Source organism: Suricata suricatta, chromosome 14, assembly GCF_006229205.1.
Source record: "Suricata suricatta isolate VVHF042 chromosome 14, meerkat_22Aug2017_6uvM2_HiC, whole genome shotgun sequence".
NCBI lineage: Eukaryota > Metazoa > Chordata > Mammalia > Carnivora > Herpestidae > Suricata > Suricata suricatta.
Window position 1 is genome coordinate 89,353,476 of NC_043713.1, and position 21,140 is coordinate 89,374,615.

General features: G+C 44.6%; 1 protein-coding gene across 1 annotated transcript in view; it reads left to right on the forward strand.

Annotated features, from left to right (window-relative positions):
* The window catches only part of ZNF10 (zinc finger protein 10), a 65,660-nt gene that overhangs the window by 23,483 nt on the left and 21,037 nt on the right, over positions 1–21,140 (forward strand). The window contains exon 5 of the mRNA XM_029921432.1: positions 5,705–5,787. Within this exon, the coding sequence (XP_029777292.1) occupies positions 5,705–5,787 (83 nt within the window). The remainder of the gene's footprint in view (positions 1–5,704; positions 5,788–21,140) is intronic.

A 21,140-nucleotide genomic window follows, 5' to 3' on the forward strand; every position in this document is an offset into this window, starting at 1 on the left:
TTGCTCTCCCATACCAGGCATGACTTCCCTGACTCCCTGCTCCAGAGTCACGGAACCTCGCCCGGGAATTGCAGATCCCAATAAAGGCCCTCTTGGCTCCATAACGTGGTCTCTTTGTCCTCCCATCTCTGCCTCCACCTATTAAACCTTACAGTTATAGGCACACAAGGAGTCAAAATATTTTTTTAATTAAAAAAAATTTTTATATAGTTTATTTTTGAGACAGAGAGAGACAGAGCATGAGTGGGGAAGGGGCAGAGAGAGAGGGAGACACAGAATCTGAAACAGGCTCCAGGCTCTGAGCTGTCAGCACAGAGCCCGACGCAGGGCTCGAACCATGAACTTGCAAGATCATGACCTGAGCCGAAGTCGGACACTTCACTGACTGAGCCACCCGGGCACCCCTTAATTTTTAAGTTTATTTTGAGAGAGTGCAAGGGAGGGAGGGACAGAGAGAGGAAGAGGGAGAATCCAAAAGAGAATTCCAAGTTGATCGCACAGAGTCTGATGTGGGGCTTGAACCCATGAACCGTGAGATCATGACCTGAGCCAAAATTGAGTGGGACACTCAACCGACTGAGCCACCCAGGCGCCCCTACAAAGTATTAACATTCATCCATGAATTAAACACACACTGATTAATCTGTGGAATTACCATTCCTGAAAGGCAAGAAGGTGAAAATGTTTGGTTTAGTTAACTTATCCCTTAAATAACTGGGAAGCTGACCATGTGCCCAGTGTCTCAGCAGCTGATGAACAGGAATCAGAATTGGTTCAAAGAAATGGTGTATAAACAGCTACTGGTTGAACTTTGTAAGCTACTCCAACAATGAGATCAACTTAGGAGACAGATGGCAGGGGAACAGAGGCCATAGGCGTGTGGCCTCAGGGCTCGGACAGGCCAGCTGCCCTTCACCGCACACAGTAGAAAGTCATCTTTCAATTATTCTCAGTGACAAAGTTCCATCACACAGACCTGTGGAAAAGAATTAGACTTAGGGTGTGTTACCTTACAGATGAGTTCTACCCTGACTCCTGTTACGGGTTTAGTTTTGAGCTCCCAGAATTCGTGTGCTGAAGTCATCTCCCATTACCAGAACATGAGCTTACTTGGAGAAAGGGTCTTCACAGAGGTGATCAAGTTAAACAAGTCATCCGTGCAAGCTCGAATCCAGTACCAAATGGTATGTCATAGGCTGAGGCCTGTAACAAACGCTCCCCTCACAGCCCTTGGAAGGAACCAGTCCTACCAACAGCCTGCGTTTGGACCTCTAGCTTCCAGAACCGTGAGATGCACTTCTGTTGTCGAAGCCACACTCTGGGCCTTTCTATAGCTGACCGAGGAAATGAGACACCCCTCTAGCACTGCTCGTCCCTTTATCCTACTCAGGTTTTCAGTAGTACTTATCTGTCAATCATCTGTCTTTGCTTGCCAAAGGGTCATAGTCTTACCACCAATCTACCCTCTGGCCTAATACAGTGGCTAGTAGCTCATTGTAGGCATTTAAGAAACAGTTACTTGAAGAAATAAACATGCATCCACTGAATCTAGAAAGGGGGATGCCATAAACTTACAGCCAACCAACACCTAAATGTAGCAAAGATGAAGGGGGGAGGACACTTATGGGACTGGGAGGAACATTCTTGCCACGTGGGGGTAACATCCTAACAGATACCACAGGAACAGACCATTTTTTAAAAATAGTTTATTGTCAGATTGGTTTCCATACAACACCCAATGCTCTTCCCCACAAGTGCCCTCCTCCATCACCACCACCTCCCTTCCCCCTCCCCCTTCCCCTTTAACCCTGCGTTCGTTCTTAGTATTCCATAGTCTCTCAGGTTTGTGTCCCTCTCTCTCCCCAGCTCTCTCCCTCTTCCCTTCCCCCTGGTCCTCCATTAGGTTTCTCCTCTTCTCCATAACAGACCATTTTAAGGAACAACAAAAGGCTCTGACCTTCCGCTGACCGAGTGGCGTCTAGTTACTGTACTGACAGAATAGCGTCGGGGGCCCTGGCACAGGGCTGACCCGGAGTCAGCAGACAATGGACATAGACCAAATCTGGCCTTCTGTCTACTTCTGTAATTAAAGTTTTACCGGAGCACAAGTGTGCTTATTCACGTACAAACTGTCTGGCTGCTCCTGGCTACAAGGGCAAGGGTCAGTCGTGAAAGACTGCGGTGCGCCAAACCCAAAACATTTACTAGCGGGTTGTTGTGGGACGAGCTGTCTCCCCGCCAGGTTCCTATGTGAAGTCCTAATCCCCAATAACTCAGGATGTGACTGGGGTCTTTAAAATGTAAACACTTGGGGTGCCTGGGTGGCTCAGTCGGTTAAGCCTTTGGCTTCGGCTCAGGTCAGATCTCACGTTCGTGGGTTCAAGCCCCGCGTCAGGCTCTGTGCTGTCAGCTAGCTCAGAGCCTGGAGCCTGCTTTTGGTTCTGTGTCTCCTTCTCTCTCTGCCCCTGCCCCCCTCTCATGCTCTGTCTCTCTCTGTATCAAAAATAAATAAAACATTAAAAAAAATTTTTAAATGTAAACACTTTAGGGGCGCCTGGGTGGCTCAGTCGGTTAAGTGTCTGACTTCGGCTCAGGTCATGATCTCACGGTTTGTGGGTTTGAGCCCCGCATCAAGCTCTGTGCTGTCAGCTAGCTCAGAGCCTGGAGCCTGTCTTCAGATTCTGTGTCTCCCTCTCTTTCTGACCCTCCCCTGCTCGTGCTGTCTGTCTCTCTAAAAAATAAATAAAAACAGTAAAATAAAATGTAAACACTTTAAATTAAAATAACGATACTAGGGTGAGTCCTCATCCAATCGGACTAGTGTCCTTACGAGAGGAGAGTAGGACACAGACACCCAGGGACAACTGTGGGAGGATACAGGGAGATGACTACCTACAAGCCAAGGGAAGAGGCATCAGGAGAAACCAACTGAGTCAAACCTTGAGCTACTTCCAGCCTCCAGAACTGTGAGAAAATAAGTTTCTGTGGTTGAATGCACTCCGGTACTTTATCAGGGCAGCCCTAGTACATTTACTCACTGGACTTTTACAGAGTAAGTTTGCAGCTCCCACTGCAGGAAAATACCAGTGGAATGAAGTAAGAAGACTGGACACAGACTCACAGCTACGTGATAGGCAGAATAATGGCCCCTGAAAGATGTCTACATCCTAATCCTAGAATCTCTGAATATGTTATATGGCAAAAGATAATGACGTTTGCTAATCCCGCATTCTCCAGATGTGCCCAGAATAATCCATACATCCTTAAAAGTGAATGAGGGAGACAGGAGGAGGTCAGAGTGAACAGGACTCAACTTTGTTGCTGGTTTGGAATATGGAGGGGATGTGCCACCATCCGAGAAATGCAGGTGGCCTCTCACATCTGGAAAAGGCCAAGGAAAGGATCCTTTCCCAAGAGCCCCCAGAAATGAATGGATCCCTGCCAACACTTGGATTTAGCCTCGTGAGACCTGTGCTAAACTTCTGATCTAGGGAAGTGTACGATAAATTTGTACTGTTTTAAGCCACCAAGTGTGGTAACTTGTCGGTCCCGCTTTGGGTCCTTTGTCCTTCTCTGCCCCTCCCTCACTTGCACTCACATGCGCTGTCTCTCTCAAAAATAAACATTGAAAAAATGTATAAGATGAATAGAATATGAGAAACTAGTATATAACAGAGATAGTTTAACAAATCAGTGGCCAAGGATGTCAACTATATTTCGGTGTAAAACTTTTAATCTCTGTCTACACCTAGTATTTAATCTATCTAGGATTTATTTCACTTGAGGATGTCCTTGATAGAGCAGTAAAAAGTAATTTTATTAAAGCAACTCTTGAGTACATATGTTTTTAGTATCTGTGCAACAAATATTCAGTGCTGCATACTGAAGTTTCATAGTTGTCTCTAGAAAAAGCACCTGTGTGATGATTTGAGAGCTTAACTTTACTAAAAGGAGAGACAAGGCACACTTAGGGATGTGGCAGACGTGTTCTCAAAAATCAACCGAGTGAACTTAGCACTTCAAGGAAAATAAACAGCATTATTATTTTTTCTTTTGCCAACATAAAACTCGAGTTTTCAAGTGAATAGAAGAATTTGGAAAACTTGTACTGCCACTGTGAATTTCATAGCTTCCCAATACTTAAGATCAGTTATAATATTATTGAATAAGATTTTTCATATTGTAAAATGAAACGTGCCAATATTGTGAAGATCTGCATGTCAGTGAATCTTTTCCAAATGACTAATTTATGATGCTACAAAAGCATGAATAAAACTATCCAAAGTGCAAGATAGACAAATAGATTTTAATGTAATAGCGCGAAATCACCTACATGGTTTCAGACTGTGTACCGCCACTGAAGTGTCCCTTGTTCAGCGCGTGCTCCCCAAGGGCAGCCGCAGTTGTCGGGGAAGCCTATTAAAATACCCCGCCCTGCGCCTGCGCCTGGCGGCTCAGTCCGAGCGTCACTCTTGACTTCGCCGCAGGTCACGATCTCACCTTAGTGCGTTCTAACGCTGCACCGGGCTCTGCCCGCGGAGCCTGTTTGGGATTCTCTCTCTTCTCTTCTGCTCTCCTCTCTCCCTCTCTCTCTCTCCATTTACAAAAAAAAATACCGTCTCCTTTTCCAACTGCATACCTGATACCTGTGTGAGACGAGATTTTCTTTAAATACTTCCACAAAAACAACACATGCAACTGGTGGCGGAAGCGAACACGGGAATCCAGCTGTTTTCTATTAAGCGGGACATTTAAAAGATTTCTCACAGGAGAAAAATCAATGCCACTGCTTACTAGTTTTTAAACTAATATTCATTAAAAGGTCACTTATGTTAACATGTTAGTAAGAATTTTTGAGTTATTAAAGGAGAAATTTGGCCTTTAACCATTTCGGAAAAGCAGAGAACTGTGAACATTTCTACCCCGACTCAGGCCCCTGCGCCGGTGCCCTTGCCGCGAACTGCGGTGAACCTCGGCAGTGGCTCCCGCGGCCAGCGCGGCGCCCCAGCTCCCCACGGAGGACCCGAGCTTCTCGCAGCGGCGCCCTCATCCGGCGGCCCCCGGGGCGGGGAAGCCCTCCTCGCGCCGCGGGCCTCGTGCAGAGGCTTCTGGGAATTGTAGTTCGCTCTGTCCCGGGGTCGTAGTGACGCATTTCCTGTGCGTCCCTAGCGGTCGCGGTTGGCTGGGTCCGGGCCTGAAGAACCTTGTTTTGCCGTCTGCGTCAGTTTGCCGTGTCGGTGGTGACCGGACCTGAAGTGGGCTGACCTCGTCGTCCCCGAGGGCCGTGGCCCGAGCACTCGGGCCGGCAGCCGCAGAGTCAGAAGGGAGGACAGAGCCAATCTGACTGCAGCTCCAGGAGGCGGAGGCAGCCAGTCTCCCCCGAGTCCCACGGCTGCTCGCTGAGGGGTTAGTGGAGCTGGACGCGGCCAGTCCCTTACATTTCCAGGCAGCGGGAGGGCACAGACCAGTGTGCCCTCGCTCCCTCCTGCCCAGACTCGGAACAGGGTCCTGACCCGATCGCGGCTGTGTTGGGAGGGGGGTGCGTGGGAGGCGGGGAACAGCGTGGCTCCTCGAGGGAAGGCGTCTCGGCGGCGGAAGGGGAGGGTGCTGGGGCCTCGGACCCTCCCTCTTTGGGTACAGGAGGGTCTCCCCTGCTTGAGGGTGGGAACGGCGAGGAGATCCCTGGTGTTTCTTTTTCCTCCAGGCAGCCCTCGGGTCCTGCCACCCGCGGGACGCACAGAGCTGATCGTGGGGATGGCCACCAGGGTCCGGACAGCTGCCATCTGGGTGAGTAGGGGTTTTTCTCTCCTTTCTGAAAAGCGGTCCCTGAAGTCCATCTTTCCCAGGGTGAGAGTTGGTCTGAACTCTCTCTCTTCTCTCCTTTTCCAAGACACTGGGCCTCCTTTAGAAGATGTTAGAGTGTCTAGGAATACTTGCCGTCAGACTTTCTAATCACAGCTTTCCGTTTCTTTTCTGCCCATTTTGTACTCTGAGATTTGAGTTAAACAAAGGGTTATCATCTCTCGTCTCTTATATCCAAAGTCTTTGAGCCTCAGTTGGGAAATTCGACACTCGTTTGTTCTCTTATTCAACAGCTTTTATTGTCTTGTGTTTGCTGGACCCTGAGGCGGGTGCTACTTGTGCAGAGATAAGTTGTCCTGCTTTGTAGGAGCAGAGGTCTGGTGGGGCTGGTGGACAAGAGAACCTGGAGGCATAATGACAACTTAATAGGTACTCGGAACAGGCTGCACAAGTGCATGGGGACACACAGCAGGTCAGTTTTGGAGGTAAGGCCACTCCAAGAAATGCTTCAGGGATTAAGAAGACATTCTTAACTGAGGTTTGAAAAATTAATGTGAAGTAAGGGACTGAAGGTCGGCCTAGGAGAAGAAAGCAACATGCAAACTTGAAAGGCTTGAAATGACTTAGTATCACTTTAGGGTTGCTGAGGATTTGTAGGTGGTGGTGGAATGTGTACTAAGAAATGAAGCCTGGGCGCCTGGGTGGCTCAGTCAGTTAAGTGTCTAACTCTTGGTTTCGGCTCAGGTCATGATCTCATGGATGTGAGGTTGAGCCCTGAGCTGGGCATGAAACCTGCCTAAGATTCTCACTCTCTCTCCCTCCGTCCCTCTCCCGCTCTCATGAATGCATGCTCTCTCTCTCTCTCTCTCTCTCTCCCTCCCTCTTTCCCAAAAAAAAAAAAAAAAAAAAAAGCCAGAGTCATAGAGGGTTTGAGGATCATATTAAAAATTTGGTTTTTATCCTCTTGGGGAGAGAGGTTTATTGGAGTGATTTTCCAAAGGACTTGGGTTGGAATAGTCTGCAGTGGGCCAGAGAAGACAGGGTTTAAGGAAACTAGTAGCTTTGAGAGGAAAGATGGTAAAGAGGCAGAAGTAAATGATGAGGATAAAAGGCACAGCATAGCGAATGTTCTCAGTGGTGGTGTAATACTGTGTGGTGGACACGGCGTAACATAGACCCTATTGAGTAACTGTTGCACGTCTGAAACCGCTGCAACATTGCGCATCAGCTCGACGCCAGTAAGATAAATTAGTAAATAAACAAGTGTGTTAATATGTAGAAAATGCTAATTTAAAAAGGGGGGCGCATAAGCAACTGGATTTGGTAGCTAGTTGGGTGCTGACTGTGAGGGAGAGGGGAGAGTGAGGGATCGCTTTTGGAATTTTGCTCTGGAGGCCTGGGTTGGGAGTGGTGGCGTTTCCCAGTCACCGAGGACTGTGGGGGTTGTTTCAGCCGGGGGTGGGGGTGTGTGTGGACATTTCTCTTTCATATGGATTGGACCCGCCCTTGTTGGAGGCTTTGGAGTAAGCATGTGTCTCAGGAGAAAGATCCGGACAGGTGGCACTAATTAGATGTGGCCACATTAGCTCAAAGAGGGTGTGCAGGATAAGGAGCGGACTGAGGACAGCGCCCGGGGAGTTGACAAGAGAAGGCAGTGGCCGAGGGGCTGGAGACTGGGAGGGAGCCCAGAAGAGATAAGAGCAGATAAGAGACTTGTGTTTTAGAGTTAGAAAACCTCAGCACTGGTTGTCATTTGAGAGATGTCCCAGGGACGTCAGGTAACATTAGGTCATAAAAGTTTATATTGGATTTCGTGGTGTTGGTAGGGGTGTGTGCTGCTGGTGTTATTTGCAGGACAGAGAGGGTGGCTGCGTGTCGAGCAGGGAAAGAAGGTGAAGGAGGGGGGCAGCAGGTGGCTGCAGAGACGGGAATGGGGACGGTGGTGTAGAATCAAGGCAGTCGCTCTGCTGTGGTGGGAGGAGCGTGGAAGCTTGTGGACAATCCAGTGAGATACTGTGGTGCAAAATCAGTCCAAAAATCAAAGGGTTTCCTACGTATAGATAGTTATCAATTTAGAGAATACAGTGAAAGAAATTACCCTATTTACAATGGCAGTGAGAGATAAAATTGCTATAAACCTAAAAACTGCAGAGGACTTGTATAAAGAAAACTTTCCAACATTGCTAATTAACATTGACATAGTGTTTACTATGTCCTAGGCATGGGTCTAAGCACTTTACACATAAAAACTTTAATCCTCACAGCAGCCTCATGGGGAAGGCACTAATGTTAGCCCCGTTTGAAAGAAGAGGGTGCAGTGTTTTGTCAAAATCACACAGCATATACACAGAAGGCAGAATTCAAACCCACGCAAGTCAGGCTCTCAGTTCTGGGTTCTTAACATGACACTATTCACCGTTTTAAAATAAAGAGCATCCTAATAGTTAGATACCTTACATGTTAGTTTTTTTAATGTTTGCCCGTTTTTTCATTCTCTAGATGTTTGCTGAGCACCCACTATGTTCTGCAAGGTCCTGGGCGAACAAGACTGACAGAATCCATGGTCTTGGGGAGTTTGCATTCTGGTGGGGGAAGGCAGATGACAAAATAAACGATGAAGAAACTATTCAAGTAAAAAAATGTCAGAGTTGAGTTATATGTAGAATTCATTCAGGTAATGTCAAAGATTGGGTGACTGGAGAAGGCCCCCCTAAGGAGGTGATATTACTTCCAGGTCTGAGTTCCAGGAGCAGGTCAGCCCTGGGAGGAGCAGGTGGAATAGCAGCAGGATGGGAACAGCCTCTGCCAAGGTCATGAGGTAGGAGAAGTCTTGTGCTTTTGTAACACGGAAGCAGGGCCTGTGTGACGGGGATGTGGGGGAAGGGAAGGGAGCAGACGCAGAGGGGCCAGAGTCCAGATCAGGCTGGGAAGTTATTGTGTTAAGAAAGGGGGCGGCATGATGGAGGCAGGTTCTTCAAAGACCCTTCTCGCTGCTGAGTAGGGAACGGGTTGCATATGGGTAAGAACAGACACAGTGGTGGGAAAGGGGTGGCCAGTTAGGTCACAGCAGACCAGGGATGGCAGAGGTTTATTTCTAAGACAGTAGAGATGGAGGCACCGGACAGACTGGGGGCTGTTTGAAAGGAGGGTCCCCTTTTCTTGAGAACCAGCTCACACTTTCATTTAGCCAGTTGACGTTTTTCAGAGTGACTTACGTTCTCTACGTAGTCCTGTATTTTTTACCATTCCAACCAAATGTTGATAATCAGTGCTTACTATATGTGAGATGTGGTGCTAAGTCTTGGGTAGATAGTATTTAATGCCTTTAGTTAGGAGCCACCTTACACCCCTGGTCAGTGTAGAGTCATGATTGGAATGCAGGTTGTGTGACTTTACACCCATTTCCTTGGCCAGTGTACTCCACGGCTTCAGGACTAGGCTGGGCATTTCTCAGGACACAGATTCTAGCATTCTGAGCCCTAGTAGTTTACCTGTGAAGTATGTAGCCGTGCACTGGGCAGAGTGGCTGGGTGTGGCCCAGTCTCTGGGGAATGATAGAAACTGGGTTTCTTCCTAAACATAGATGACCTCACTCAGGCCTGGGCTGCAGGCTGGAAGGATGTAGTGTACAGTGTGCACCAGAGGAGACCGCCTCCCCTGAAGTACCTGGGCCCTTATTCTGGGTGTCTTCTTACTGGTATCAAGGTGATACTTAGTAACCAGAAGACTGTTTCTAAGTGTGAATTCAGAGCAAAAGGAGGTGAGCGTGGGAAGTGACATTTCACAGAGGCCTCGTGAGCCCCTAGATCCCTGTTTGTTTCTTCTGAGGGTGCTGAGCACGTATTGGCAAGTTTTGTTTTTTCACTCACTTTTGTTGTTTGGCTACTTTCTTCCACCGACACTCCCCCCATACCCCCTTTAAGTATGTTATTGCAAATTTGATTACAGCGAGTCTCCATTCCTAGGGAAAGGCTTTCTGTGTCTTCCTCTCCAGTGGGGGTTGACTTTTTATATCCATGAACTTTGTCTTCATTGTCCTCCAGTACAAGCTTCTCCAGGACCTCTGCTCCCATGGAGTCAAACCCCATCACCGTCAAGACAGGCTAATACTCAGAGTCTGTAGTGCAGTGAGTTGGGGATTCAGGACTGATGTGAGCCAGAGCTTGGAGGAGGGAAGGGAATTATGCTGGAAAGGCCTTCCTGGGAAAGGTTGGCTGGTGCCCCTGTGTATACCATACTGTGTGTCTTTAGCTTCCCCAAACTGATCCTTTTGGGGAATTAAAGGTTAAATTGTGGCGATGTTCCTTCATTAATTACTTGTTCTAAACTAACAGCCCTCACTAAACACCTGTTTATATATTCCAGGTACTGGTTTGGCCCTGAGGACACACAGGTCAGAGACAGCCCTGGCCCCAGAGACCTCACGTCTTCCGGGAAGTCCAGAGAGGGGAATAGAGTGCAGTGCAGGCAGCCGTGGGATTGGAGCTGAGGCAGAAGGGAGCCCGGGGAGTGACGTCTCACAGCATGCACTCTCAGAGGAGCTGTAGCACTAGCGCTGTGAGAGGGAGCGACGGGACGGGCTCAGGGACGGGCTCAGGTGGGCTGGCGGCGGTGGGGAGAAGGGCCGTGGCCGGGACAGTCCTGGGGCTCAGGCAGAGGAAGACCCCAAGTGCTGTGTCCCTCGCTGTCAGGGGCCTGGAGGGGAGAGACGATGTGAGTCGGTGGCTAGTTTGAATTCCAGCCACCCCTCCTTGGCTTTGAGCCGCTTACCCTCTCCAAACAGCTTACAAGTACATTTTCCTGATGCGTTGAGCCTTTATTGATTGTGGAATCACCTTTATTTCCAGGACTTCGTTTTTGCTTTAAAGTCTGTTTTATGTCCACAGAGCTGTTGGAGCTTCCTTTTCTGGTTGGTTGTTTTATCGTTTGTGTCCTTTTATATCTTTATGTTTTAGATGCGTCTTTTTTAAATTCACTGTTTGTTTTTAATCTGTCAATCTTTTTGTTTTAACTGGAACACTTTATGATTAATGCAATTACTGATATGTTTGGGTTTAAATTACCATTTTACTTGCTTTCTATTTGCTGTAATTGATCTGGGTTTTTTAACTTTTGTTTTTGTTTTTTCTTCTGTCTTGCCGTTATTCTTTTCTGTCTACAGAGGTTTGAGAGTTAACATACTATTTATTGCTTTAAAATAAAAAAAAAGGCTACTTTCTGGATAATTTCTTCTAATTTGTCTTTCACTCGACTAATTCATTCTAACCTGCAGTTAAACATATTTTGGTTCATATGTTTTTCTCTATTTCTATTAACTCTTTTTCAGATATGCTTGCTAAATCATCTAATTCTTGCCCAAATTGTAAAGTTTGCCTTTATCTCCTTGAATATAACGAGATGTTTGCTTTATAGTCAGTTTCATTGATTCCAGTGTCTTTTGGCTTGGATTGTTTCTGTTTGTTTGTTTGTATGTGACTTTCATTAGTTTCATTTCTGTCATCTTGTTTTCTGAAAGTTTCATTATCTTGTGTGCTGGTCACTGTGCCTGAAAATTCTTTGAAGGAAAAAGTTAAGGTATAGGATGAAGGTATGCACTCAAGATGTGCGTATAGTTTTGTTTTAAGTTTCTTTATTTTGAGAGAGAAAGAGTGTGTGTAGGCAGGGAAGGGGAAGAGAGAGTGGGAGAGAGAGAATCCCTGGCAGTTTCCAGGCTGAGTGTGGGAGCCCGATGCAGGGCTTGATCCCATGATCTCACAGTATGAAATCACGATCTGAGCTCATATCAGGATTTGGATGCTTAACTGATTGGGTATCAAGATACCCACGCCCCACAGTCTGCATTCGAGTACTGTCAAGGACAGTTTATTCCCATTTTAAGGGTTGGATGTGAGCCCCAGGCTGCAGGACTGTATGAAGCTGGCTTATAGCTGCTTCACTCTTGTCCTGAATTTGTCTAGGAATGGCTGGGTACGTGCTTAATTCTTTCCCACAAAATGCCAGGTTCCCTAAGGAGCTGATGCCATAGTTACCTCCACTGATGGCAGCAAGGAGCTTTTTGTTTGATTTTCTTATTGTTAAATTGAGTATGATTAAGAGATTGATAAATCTTAATATATTCAGTTAGTTTCAGTCAGTTGCAGTCCTTTTTCTTTTAGAGGGTTACGTCGCCCCCACTTTGGCTAGAGGCAGCCTCGTCCGCTTGGCCCTGAGCTCTTCTGAGGTGACTCTGTTAGTCTCAGCTGGCTTCCTGGCCTCCTCACTTTTCGGACCAACAGGATATTCTAGGCTTATCTGATTATTTCCTGTCCCAAATCTGAATCAGCCTTTCCTCCTGGGAACCTGATACCCTTTCGTAGGTTCATATGCTCTGAGACCACAGCTGGTCCTGGGATGTCATTGCTTCTAGGCTGTTTCACCAGGCAGACTTAGGAATCTTTGGAAAGGAAAAAAAGCATGGTTCATATTGGTATTTCCAATTTAAATTACAGTTCTCACTTTTTTAGAATTATTAATTAACTCTCTTTTTGGTGGAAGTAACCTAAGTGTTCACCGAAAGATGAATGGATAAACAAAACGTGAGTGTGTGCATGCGTGTGCGCGTGTGCGTGTGTGTGTGCGTGTGCGCTGGTACAGATACACATGGGATAGGATTCGGCCTTGAATAGAAAGGAAATTCTGACACTTGCTGCAGTGTGGATGAGCCTTCAGCATACTGTGTTTACTGCAATAAGCCAGTCATGAAAGGGCAAACAGTACGTGATTCTACTTATATGAATTTCTCAGAGTTGTCATATTCATAAAAAGAATGTGGTGATGGTTGTCAGGGGCTGAGGGAGGGGAGAGTAAGGAGTTTCATTCGGAGGATACAGTTTCAGTTTACAGATGAAAAGTGTTCTGGAGAGGAAGGTGGTGATGATTATGTAACCCTGTGAATGTACTTAATTCCACTGAACTGTACATTTAAAAATGGTTAAGTTTTATGTCATGTGTATTTTACCACAATTAAAATATTTTTTAAAAAGATGACCTTTGACTCTTACCTCACCCAGTACAAAAAAATGAACTCAAATGGAATATAGAGTTAACTGTAAGAGCAAATGCTTCAGTTCTGGAAGGAAACACAGAGGAAAATATTCATGACCTGAGGTTAGGCCACAATTCTTAGCATTCCTCCGTGACCACAGTCTACAAAAAAAGAGAAAGTTATTATATAGATTGTGCTTTTGAAGTTATAAATTGGATTACTACATCAAAGTAAAAAACTTTTGCACTTCAGAGTTCCTTCTTTCAGCAAATGAAAAGACAAGTCACGGACTCTGAAATAATATTTGCAAATCATATAACCAGTATGGAATGTGTTCAGAATATACAAAGGACACTTATAACTCAGTGTGAAGACAACCCAGTTTAAAAGTGACAAAGGATTTGAGCAGACATTTCACCACAGAAGATACATAGATGGCAAATAAGCACATGAAAAGATGCTTACCATCATTAGTTATTAGGGAAATAGAAATTTCGTCATGATGAGGACTCACTCTATACCCACTGGGATGGCTATAAGCAGAAAGGCAGACAATGAAAGAGAAATTAGAACCTTTACAGATTGCTGGTGGGAAGGTAAAGTGGTACAGTCACTTTGAAAGGGTTTTGGCAATTTCTTTAAAAAGTTCAGTGTAGTGCCTCCTGGCTGCCTCAGTCAGCAGAGCATCCGACCCTTGGTAGCTGGCTCATGAGTTTCAGCCCCACGTTGGGTGTAGATCCTACTTAAAATAAAAAGTTAAAAATGAACCTACCATGCAACGCAGCAGTTGATTTCTAGGAATTTATCCAAGATAAAGGAAAAATTACACAAAGACTTGTATGTGAGTGTTCATGGCAGGATGATTCTTAGTAGCCCAAAACTGTGATCTGAGTGTTAACTGATGGGTATATGGACAAAGTGGAACACTGTTCAGCATAAAGGGGACAAACTGCTGGTGCCGTAACGAGAGTGACTAACCGAGACAGGCCCTGCACAGTCTGACCCCATTTATATGAGACGCCCAGAAAAAGCAGAGCAGGGGTCGCCTGGGGGCTGGCGAGAGCACCCTGGCTTCAGAGCGGCACGATAAGTCTGTGAAGCGGCGTGACTGTAACCCTGGATGAGGGGATTTTTGCAGAGCCAGCAACATAATAAAAACCATTGAAGTTAAGTACTCTCTTCTCATACAGGTTTTATTGTGGCATAATTTATGTACCATAAACGTAAAGTGTACCATGCAGTCATTTTTATTACTCATAGTTGTACAAATATCACCAGTATCTAATTCCAGAACATTATTATTACGCTAAAAAGAAACTCCCCATCTTCAGTCATTCTCCATTTCCTCTTCCCCCTTTTCTCTAGCAACCATTAATCTACTTTGTATTGTTAGGAATTTACCAATTCTGGACATTTCCTATAGTTCTACCGGATGTGGCCGTTTTGTATCTGGCTTCTTTCTTTAGCATGATTTCAAGGTTCCTTTGTGTTGGTTTCAGCCTGTCGTTGGTGACGATAGTGACCAGCAGTGTCTGACACTCACCAGGGTCAGGTGGCGACAGTCCCCTGCTGGAGTCAGAGTTGTGGGTAGACCAGCATTTGAAGTTCTTCCTATGATCGCAAGGTGCGTCTTGGCAACAATCATCAGGGAACTTTGAGAAAACAAGGTTTATAAGTCACACGTCCTGGAGGATACACGCTATGACACACAAGGGCATGGGAAGGGCGGGCTTGAGCTCAGGCCTGGGGTTCTGCCATTTTTGGGGCTGAGGGTGGAGTGCCTTGTGTTTTGCAAGTTCACTCATTATTGGTGAGTTTAAAATAGAAGGGTGCTGGAGCACTTGGGTGGCTCAGTTGATTGACTGTCCAACTTCAGCTCTGGTCATGATCTCACAGTTTGTGAATTTGGGCCCCATGTCAGGTTCTGTGCTGACAGCTTGCAGCCTGGAGCCCACTTCAGAGTCTGTGTCTCCCTCCCTCTTTCTCTCTGCCCCTCCTCTGCATGTGCTCTCTATCAAAAATAAATAAATATATTTAAAACAATGAAATATAAGGGTGAGAATTAAAGTACAGAAAGGGTGCAGGTACCCCTTCAAATCAGTACTTTGCCTCCTTTGTGCAAATAACCTAATAGTGCAATTGCTGGATTGTAGGGTGGTTCTTTTTAAGTTTTTAAGGAACGTCTCCTGTTCTCCAGAGTGGCTGCACCAGTTTATATTTCAGCAGAGCAAAAGGGTTTCCCTTTTTCTACACCCTTACCAACATCTGTTGTTTCCTGTGTGTTTTTAATGTTTATTTTGAGAGAGCGAGCAAGCACAAGTGGAGCACAAGCGGGGAAGGGCAGAGAGAGAAGGAGAGCAAATCACAAGCAGGCTTTGTGCTGTCAGTGCAGAGCCTGACGCGGGGCTTGAACTCATGAACTGTGAGATCATGACCTGAGCTGAAATCAAGAGTTGGATGCTTAACCGACTGAGCCACCTGTGCCCTCTACTGAGTTGCTCATGTTAGCCATTCGGACAGGTATCTCATTGTGGTTCTGATTTGTATTTCCTTGATGATGAGTGATGTTGAACATCTTTTCCTGTGTCTGTTGGCCACATGGATGTCTTCTTTGGAAGTATCTGCTCATGTCTTCTGCCCATTTCTTTGGTTCCATACAAATTTTAGGATTGTTTGTTCTAGCTCTATGAAAAAATCCTGGTGGTATTTTGATAAGGATTGTGTTCAATGTGTAGGTGCCTTGGGTAGTATAGATATTTTAACTGTATTTGTTCTAATCCACAAGCATGGGATGTTTTTCCATTTGTGTCATCTTCAGTTTCTTTCATAGGTGTTCTATAGTTTTTAGAGGACAGATCTTTTAATATGCACACAGTGTTTATAGCAGCATTATCAATGATAGCCGAAGGATGGAAAGAGCTCAAATGTTTATTGACTGATGGATAAAGAAGTGGTATACATATATATACGTGTACACACAATGGAGTATCACTCAGCAATCACAAGGAATGAAATCTTGCCATTTGCAATGATGTGGATGGAGCTAGAGTGTATTATGCTAAGTGAAATAAGTCAGTCAGAGAAAGACAAATACCATATGATTTCACTCATATGTGGAATTTAAGAAACAGATGGGGTGCCTGGGTGGCTCAGTCAGTTGAACATCTGCCTCTTTATTTCAGCTCAGGTCATGATCTCAGGGTCCTGGGATCAAGCCCTGCATGGGGCTCTATGGGTGGAGCCTGCTTAAGATCCATTGATCTCTCTCTCTCTCTCTCTGTCTCTCCCTCTCCCTCCCTCCCTCCGTCTTCCCTACTCACATGCTCTCTCTTGCGCGTGCATGCTCTCTCTCTCTCTCTCTCATTGAAAAAATATGGAAAAAAAACCATTACAGATGAACATAAGGGAAGGGGAAAAAAAAGAGGGAGGTAAACCATAAAAGACTCAACTATAGAGAACTAAGGGTTGCTGGTGGGGGGAGGTGGGCAGGGGATGGGTTAAATGGGTGATGAGTACTGAGGGCATTTCTTGTGGCAAACACTGGGTGTTGTATGTAAATGACGAGTCACTAAATTCTACTCCTGAAACCCATATTACACTATATGTTAGCCAACTAGAAGTTCATTGAAAATTTGAAACAAAACAAAGCAAAAAAAAAGCACAGACAGGGGAAAGTAGGGTCATTCAAGCAAGTAATTATGTAGTTCACCTAGGACTTTTGGGAATGGGAACTTCATTCAGGGGGCAGCCTGTTTCTTTGCCTCTTTATGTAGCCGGCAGTGTGTTTGTTCAAGACGAATGTCTTTGAAATGGATGCCTGGACAATGAAAAACTTACTGTCAGGCACTTACATTACAGTCAAGAAAGCCATTGTCAGGCACCTCTACTACAAAAATTCATCCATGTGGTAGCATTAATCAGTACTTAGTTCCTTTTTGTGGCAGAGTAACTTTTGTGTAGATAGACCACATTTTGTTTATCCATCCATTCATCCATAGATGGACATTGGGGTTGTTTCCACTTTTTTACTATTCTGACTAATACTGTTATGAACATTTGTGTACAAGTATTTGCATGGACATATGCTTTTAACTTTCTAGGGCAGATACCTAGAAATGGAATTGCTGGGTAATAAATACAGTAATTCTGTGTTTAACATTTTGAGTAACAAAGTGGTTGCTCCATTTTACATTCTCAACAGCAATATATGAGGACTTTTAAAAAACTGTTGCATTTTTTGTCTTGTGCTAGATATCTTTTTATTTTTTTAAATTTCATTAAGTTTTAAATTTTATTTTTAGTACAGGTAACATACAGTGTTGTATTAGTTTTGGGTGTATGATGTAGTGATTCAGCAATGCTTTACACTACTCAGTGCTCATCACGAGTGTACTCTTGATCCCCATCACCTATCATTCCCCACCATCACTCCCTCTGGTAACTATTAGTTTGTTCTCTGCAATTAAGAGTCTGTTTCTTGGTTTCTCTCTCTCCTTTTTTTTTTTTTTTTTTTTGTTTCTTGAATCCTATGAGTGAAATCATATGGTATTTGTCTTCCTCTGATGGACTTATTTTGCTTAACATAATACATTGTAGCTCCAACCATGTCATTGCAAATGGCAAGATCTCATTCTTTTTCTTAATGTTTTAATTTATTTTTGAATGAGAGAGAGGGAGGGAGAGAGAGAGAGCGAGAGAGAGCGAGCGAGCGAGAGAGAAGAGGAGGGACAGAGAGAGGGAGACACAGAATCCAAAACAGGCTCCAGGCTCTGAGCTGTCAGCACAGAGCCCTATGTGGGCTTGAACTCACAAACCGTGAGACCATGGCCTGGGCCAAAGTCGGAAGCTTAACTGACTGAGCCACCCAGGTGCCCCCAAACCTCATTCTTTTTAATGGCTGAATACTATTCCAGTGTGTATGTAGGTACCACAACTCTATCCATTCGTCAGCTACTGAACACTTGGGCTGCCCCTATAATTTGGCTTTTGTAGATAATACTGGATAAGGGTGCATTTATCCTTTCAAAGTAGGGTTTTTTTTGGTATTCTTTGGGTAAATACCCATTAGTGCAATTACTGGAAAATAGGGTAAATTTATTTTTGGCTTTATAAGGAAACTCTATACTGTTTTCCATAGTGGCGGAACCAGTTTACATTCCCACTAATGGTGCGTGAGGGTTCCTTTTACTCCACATCTTTGCCAATGGTTGTTTCTTAGGTTTTTTAAAATTTGTTTTCTATGTCTGTTTATTATTGAGACAGAGAGAAACAGAACATGAATGGGGGAGGCACAGAGAGAGAGAGGGAAACACAGAATCTGAAGCAAGCTCCAGGCTCTAAGCTGTCAGCACAGAGCCCGATGCTCGAACCCACAAACTGTGAGATCATGACCTGAGCTGAAGCTGGATGCTTAACCGACTGAGCCACCCAGGCGCTCCTCTTGTGTTGTTGATTTTAGCCATTCTGACATGTGAGGTGATATCTCATTGTACTTTTGATGTGTATTTCCCTGATGGTGAGTGATGTTGAGCATCTTCTCCTGTGTCTGTTGGCCATCTATAGTCTTCTTGTGAGAAATGTCTGTTCCCGTCTTCTGCCCATTTTTTAATTACGTTATTTGTTTTTTGGTTGTTGAGTTGTATCAGTTCTTTATATATTTTAGATACAAATTCTTTACCAGATGTGTCATTTTCAAGTATCTTCTCCCATTCCATAAGCTGTCTTTTAGTTTTATTGTTTACTTCGCTATGTAGGGCTTTTTATTTTTATGTAGTCCCAGTAGTTTATTCTTTTTTTTTTTAAAACGTTTTTTTTTTTTTTTTAATTTTTTTTATTTTTGAGAGACAGAGAGAGACAGCATGAGCAGGGGAGGGTCAGAGAGAGAGGGAGACACAGAACCTGAAGCAGGCTCCAGGCTCTGAGCTGTAAGCACAGAGCCCGACACGGGGCTTGAACCCACGAACTGTGAGATCATGACCTGAGTGAAGCCGGCCGCTCAACCGACTGAGCCACCCAGGCGCCCCCCCAGTAGTTTATTCTTGCTTATTTCCCTTGCTTATTATTTCCCTTGCTTATTATCCTGCTTATTTCCCTTGCTTATTATTTCCCTTGCTGCAGGAGACATATCGGGAAAAATGTTGCAATGACTGACATCAGAGGAATTACTGTCTGTGTTCTCTTCTAGGATTTTTATGGTTTCAGGCCTCACATTTAGGTCCTTAATCCATTTTAAGTTTATTTTTGTATATGGTGTTAAAAAGTGGTCCGGTTTTGCAGGGGACCAGTCCATGCACCAGAGTCTAAGGGTCCCTGAGTAGGGGGGTTGGTGTCGGCACAATATCTATAAGAAAGAACACAAAGTGAATGGTGGCAAGATTGCACTTTACTGTGATGCTTAGGATATTTATATATCGTAGGTGATTGCATCATTCTTCTAATGATTACATTGTTTGTAACTTCCAGAAAAAATTATTATTTTCACGGTAGAGAAAACAGAAAATCAAAACAGAATCGAGGTATAATACAGAAGATCAAAAAACATAATTCATCACTCAAAAATACATCAGCAGGGGTTTGTTTTATGTATATAGTAATATTATTAACCGAAGCTTATGACAAGGCTATTTTTCTTTAAAGGTGAACAGTATGATTTACAGGTAAAGTGCCCCTGACCGGGAAGGGAGTTTCAATCTGAAATTTTGCACTCACTGAAACTAATTAAAGGTCATAGAAAACTAACTCCAGTCCCTAATCCATCTTGATCAAGTGGTCATGCGCACATTCCCTAAAACAAAGGAAAACAGGAGCCAACAAGCCATAGGACACTGTACCCTCAGTCTCCCAGGCAACTTAATACCGATCCTCAACTGAGGGACCCTACTGTACCAGGGGCACACCCTCCAGCTCCGCCAGGGATATGTGCGTTCCTCCTGGTGGTTCGCAGCGGGATCTCAACAGGCCTTCTGGCTGAATGGGCCCCTACACGGTTTCATTCTTTTGCATGTTGCTGTCCAGGTGTCCCAACACCACTTGTTGAAGAGACTGTCTTTCCTGAATATTCTTTCCTGCTTTGTCGAAGATTAATCGACCATATAATTGTGAGTTTGTCTCTCGGCTTTCTGTCCTCTTCTGTTGATTTATGTGTTTATTTTTGTGCCAGGACCATACTGTTTTGATTGCGACAACTTTATAGTATAACTTGAAATCTGGAGTTATACCTCGGCAGCAGGATCCTTGCACGGAGAGCTGTGACACCGAGGCGTTCCTTTCCAGGAAGCAACTTCATTCCAGCCGGCCCGCTCAGTTGGGTTTGTGCCCAAAAACTGAGCTCCAAACACCACGTGGCGTGTTTTTTTTTATATACTTTTTACTTCTTTGCCTCCCATATATGGCAACACACCAGCATACAGTCTGATTAAAGTGGTCTCATGTTACAAGGTCATGAGGGACATTGTCACATATGCAAATAGCAAGGTTGCCTTGAGGGTTTTTTTTTTCTTAGGGAGGGGACCCTACCACACCTCCAGATTTGTTTTTCTTTTTCAAGATTATTTTGGCTGTTTGGAGTCTTTCATGATTTCATACAAATTTTAGGATTGTTTGTTCTATTTCTGTGAAACATGCTGTTGGTATTTTGCTAAGGAGTACATTAGTGAATTAAATCTGTAGATTACTTGGGGTAATACGGATATTTTAATAGTATTCATTCTTCTAGTCCCTTAGCATGGGATATCTTTTTATTTGTGTCATTTTCAGTTTCTTCTTTTTTGGTTTTTAGGGGGAGAGAGTGAGACAGAGACACAGAGAGAGAGAGAGCACTTGAGCAGGGAAGAGGCGCACAGGGAGAGGGAGAAAGACAGAGAAGGAGAGAGATGGGGGGCTTGATCCCACTACCCTGGGGTCATGACCTGAGACAGAATCGAGTAGCCACCAGGTGCCCTTCAGTTTCTTTCCTCAGTGTTTTACCATTTACAGGGTACAGGTATTTTACCTCCTTCACTAAGTTTATTCCCAGGTGTTTAATTATTTTTGGTGCAATTGCAAATGGGCTTGTTTTCTTAATTTCTCTTTCTGCTATTTCATTATTAGTGTATAGAGATGCAACAGATTTCTGTGCATTGATTTTGTATCCTGCAGCGTTATTGAATTCATTTATCAGTTCTAGTCGTTTTTTGTGTGTGGAGTCTTTGGGGTTTTCTCTATCTGCTATCTATCATGTCATCTGCAAATTGTGAGTTTTACTTCTTCCTTAGCAAATGGGATGCCTTTTGTTTCTTTTTCTTGTCTGATTGCTGGGGCTAGGTCAGTGAGTACT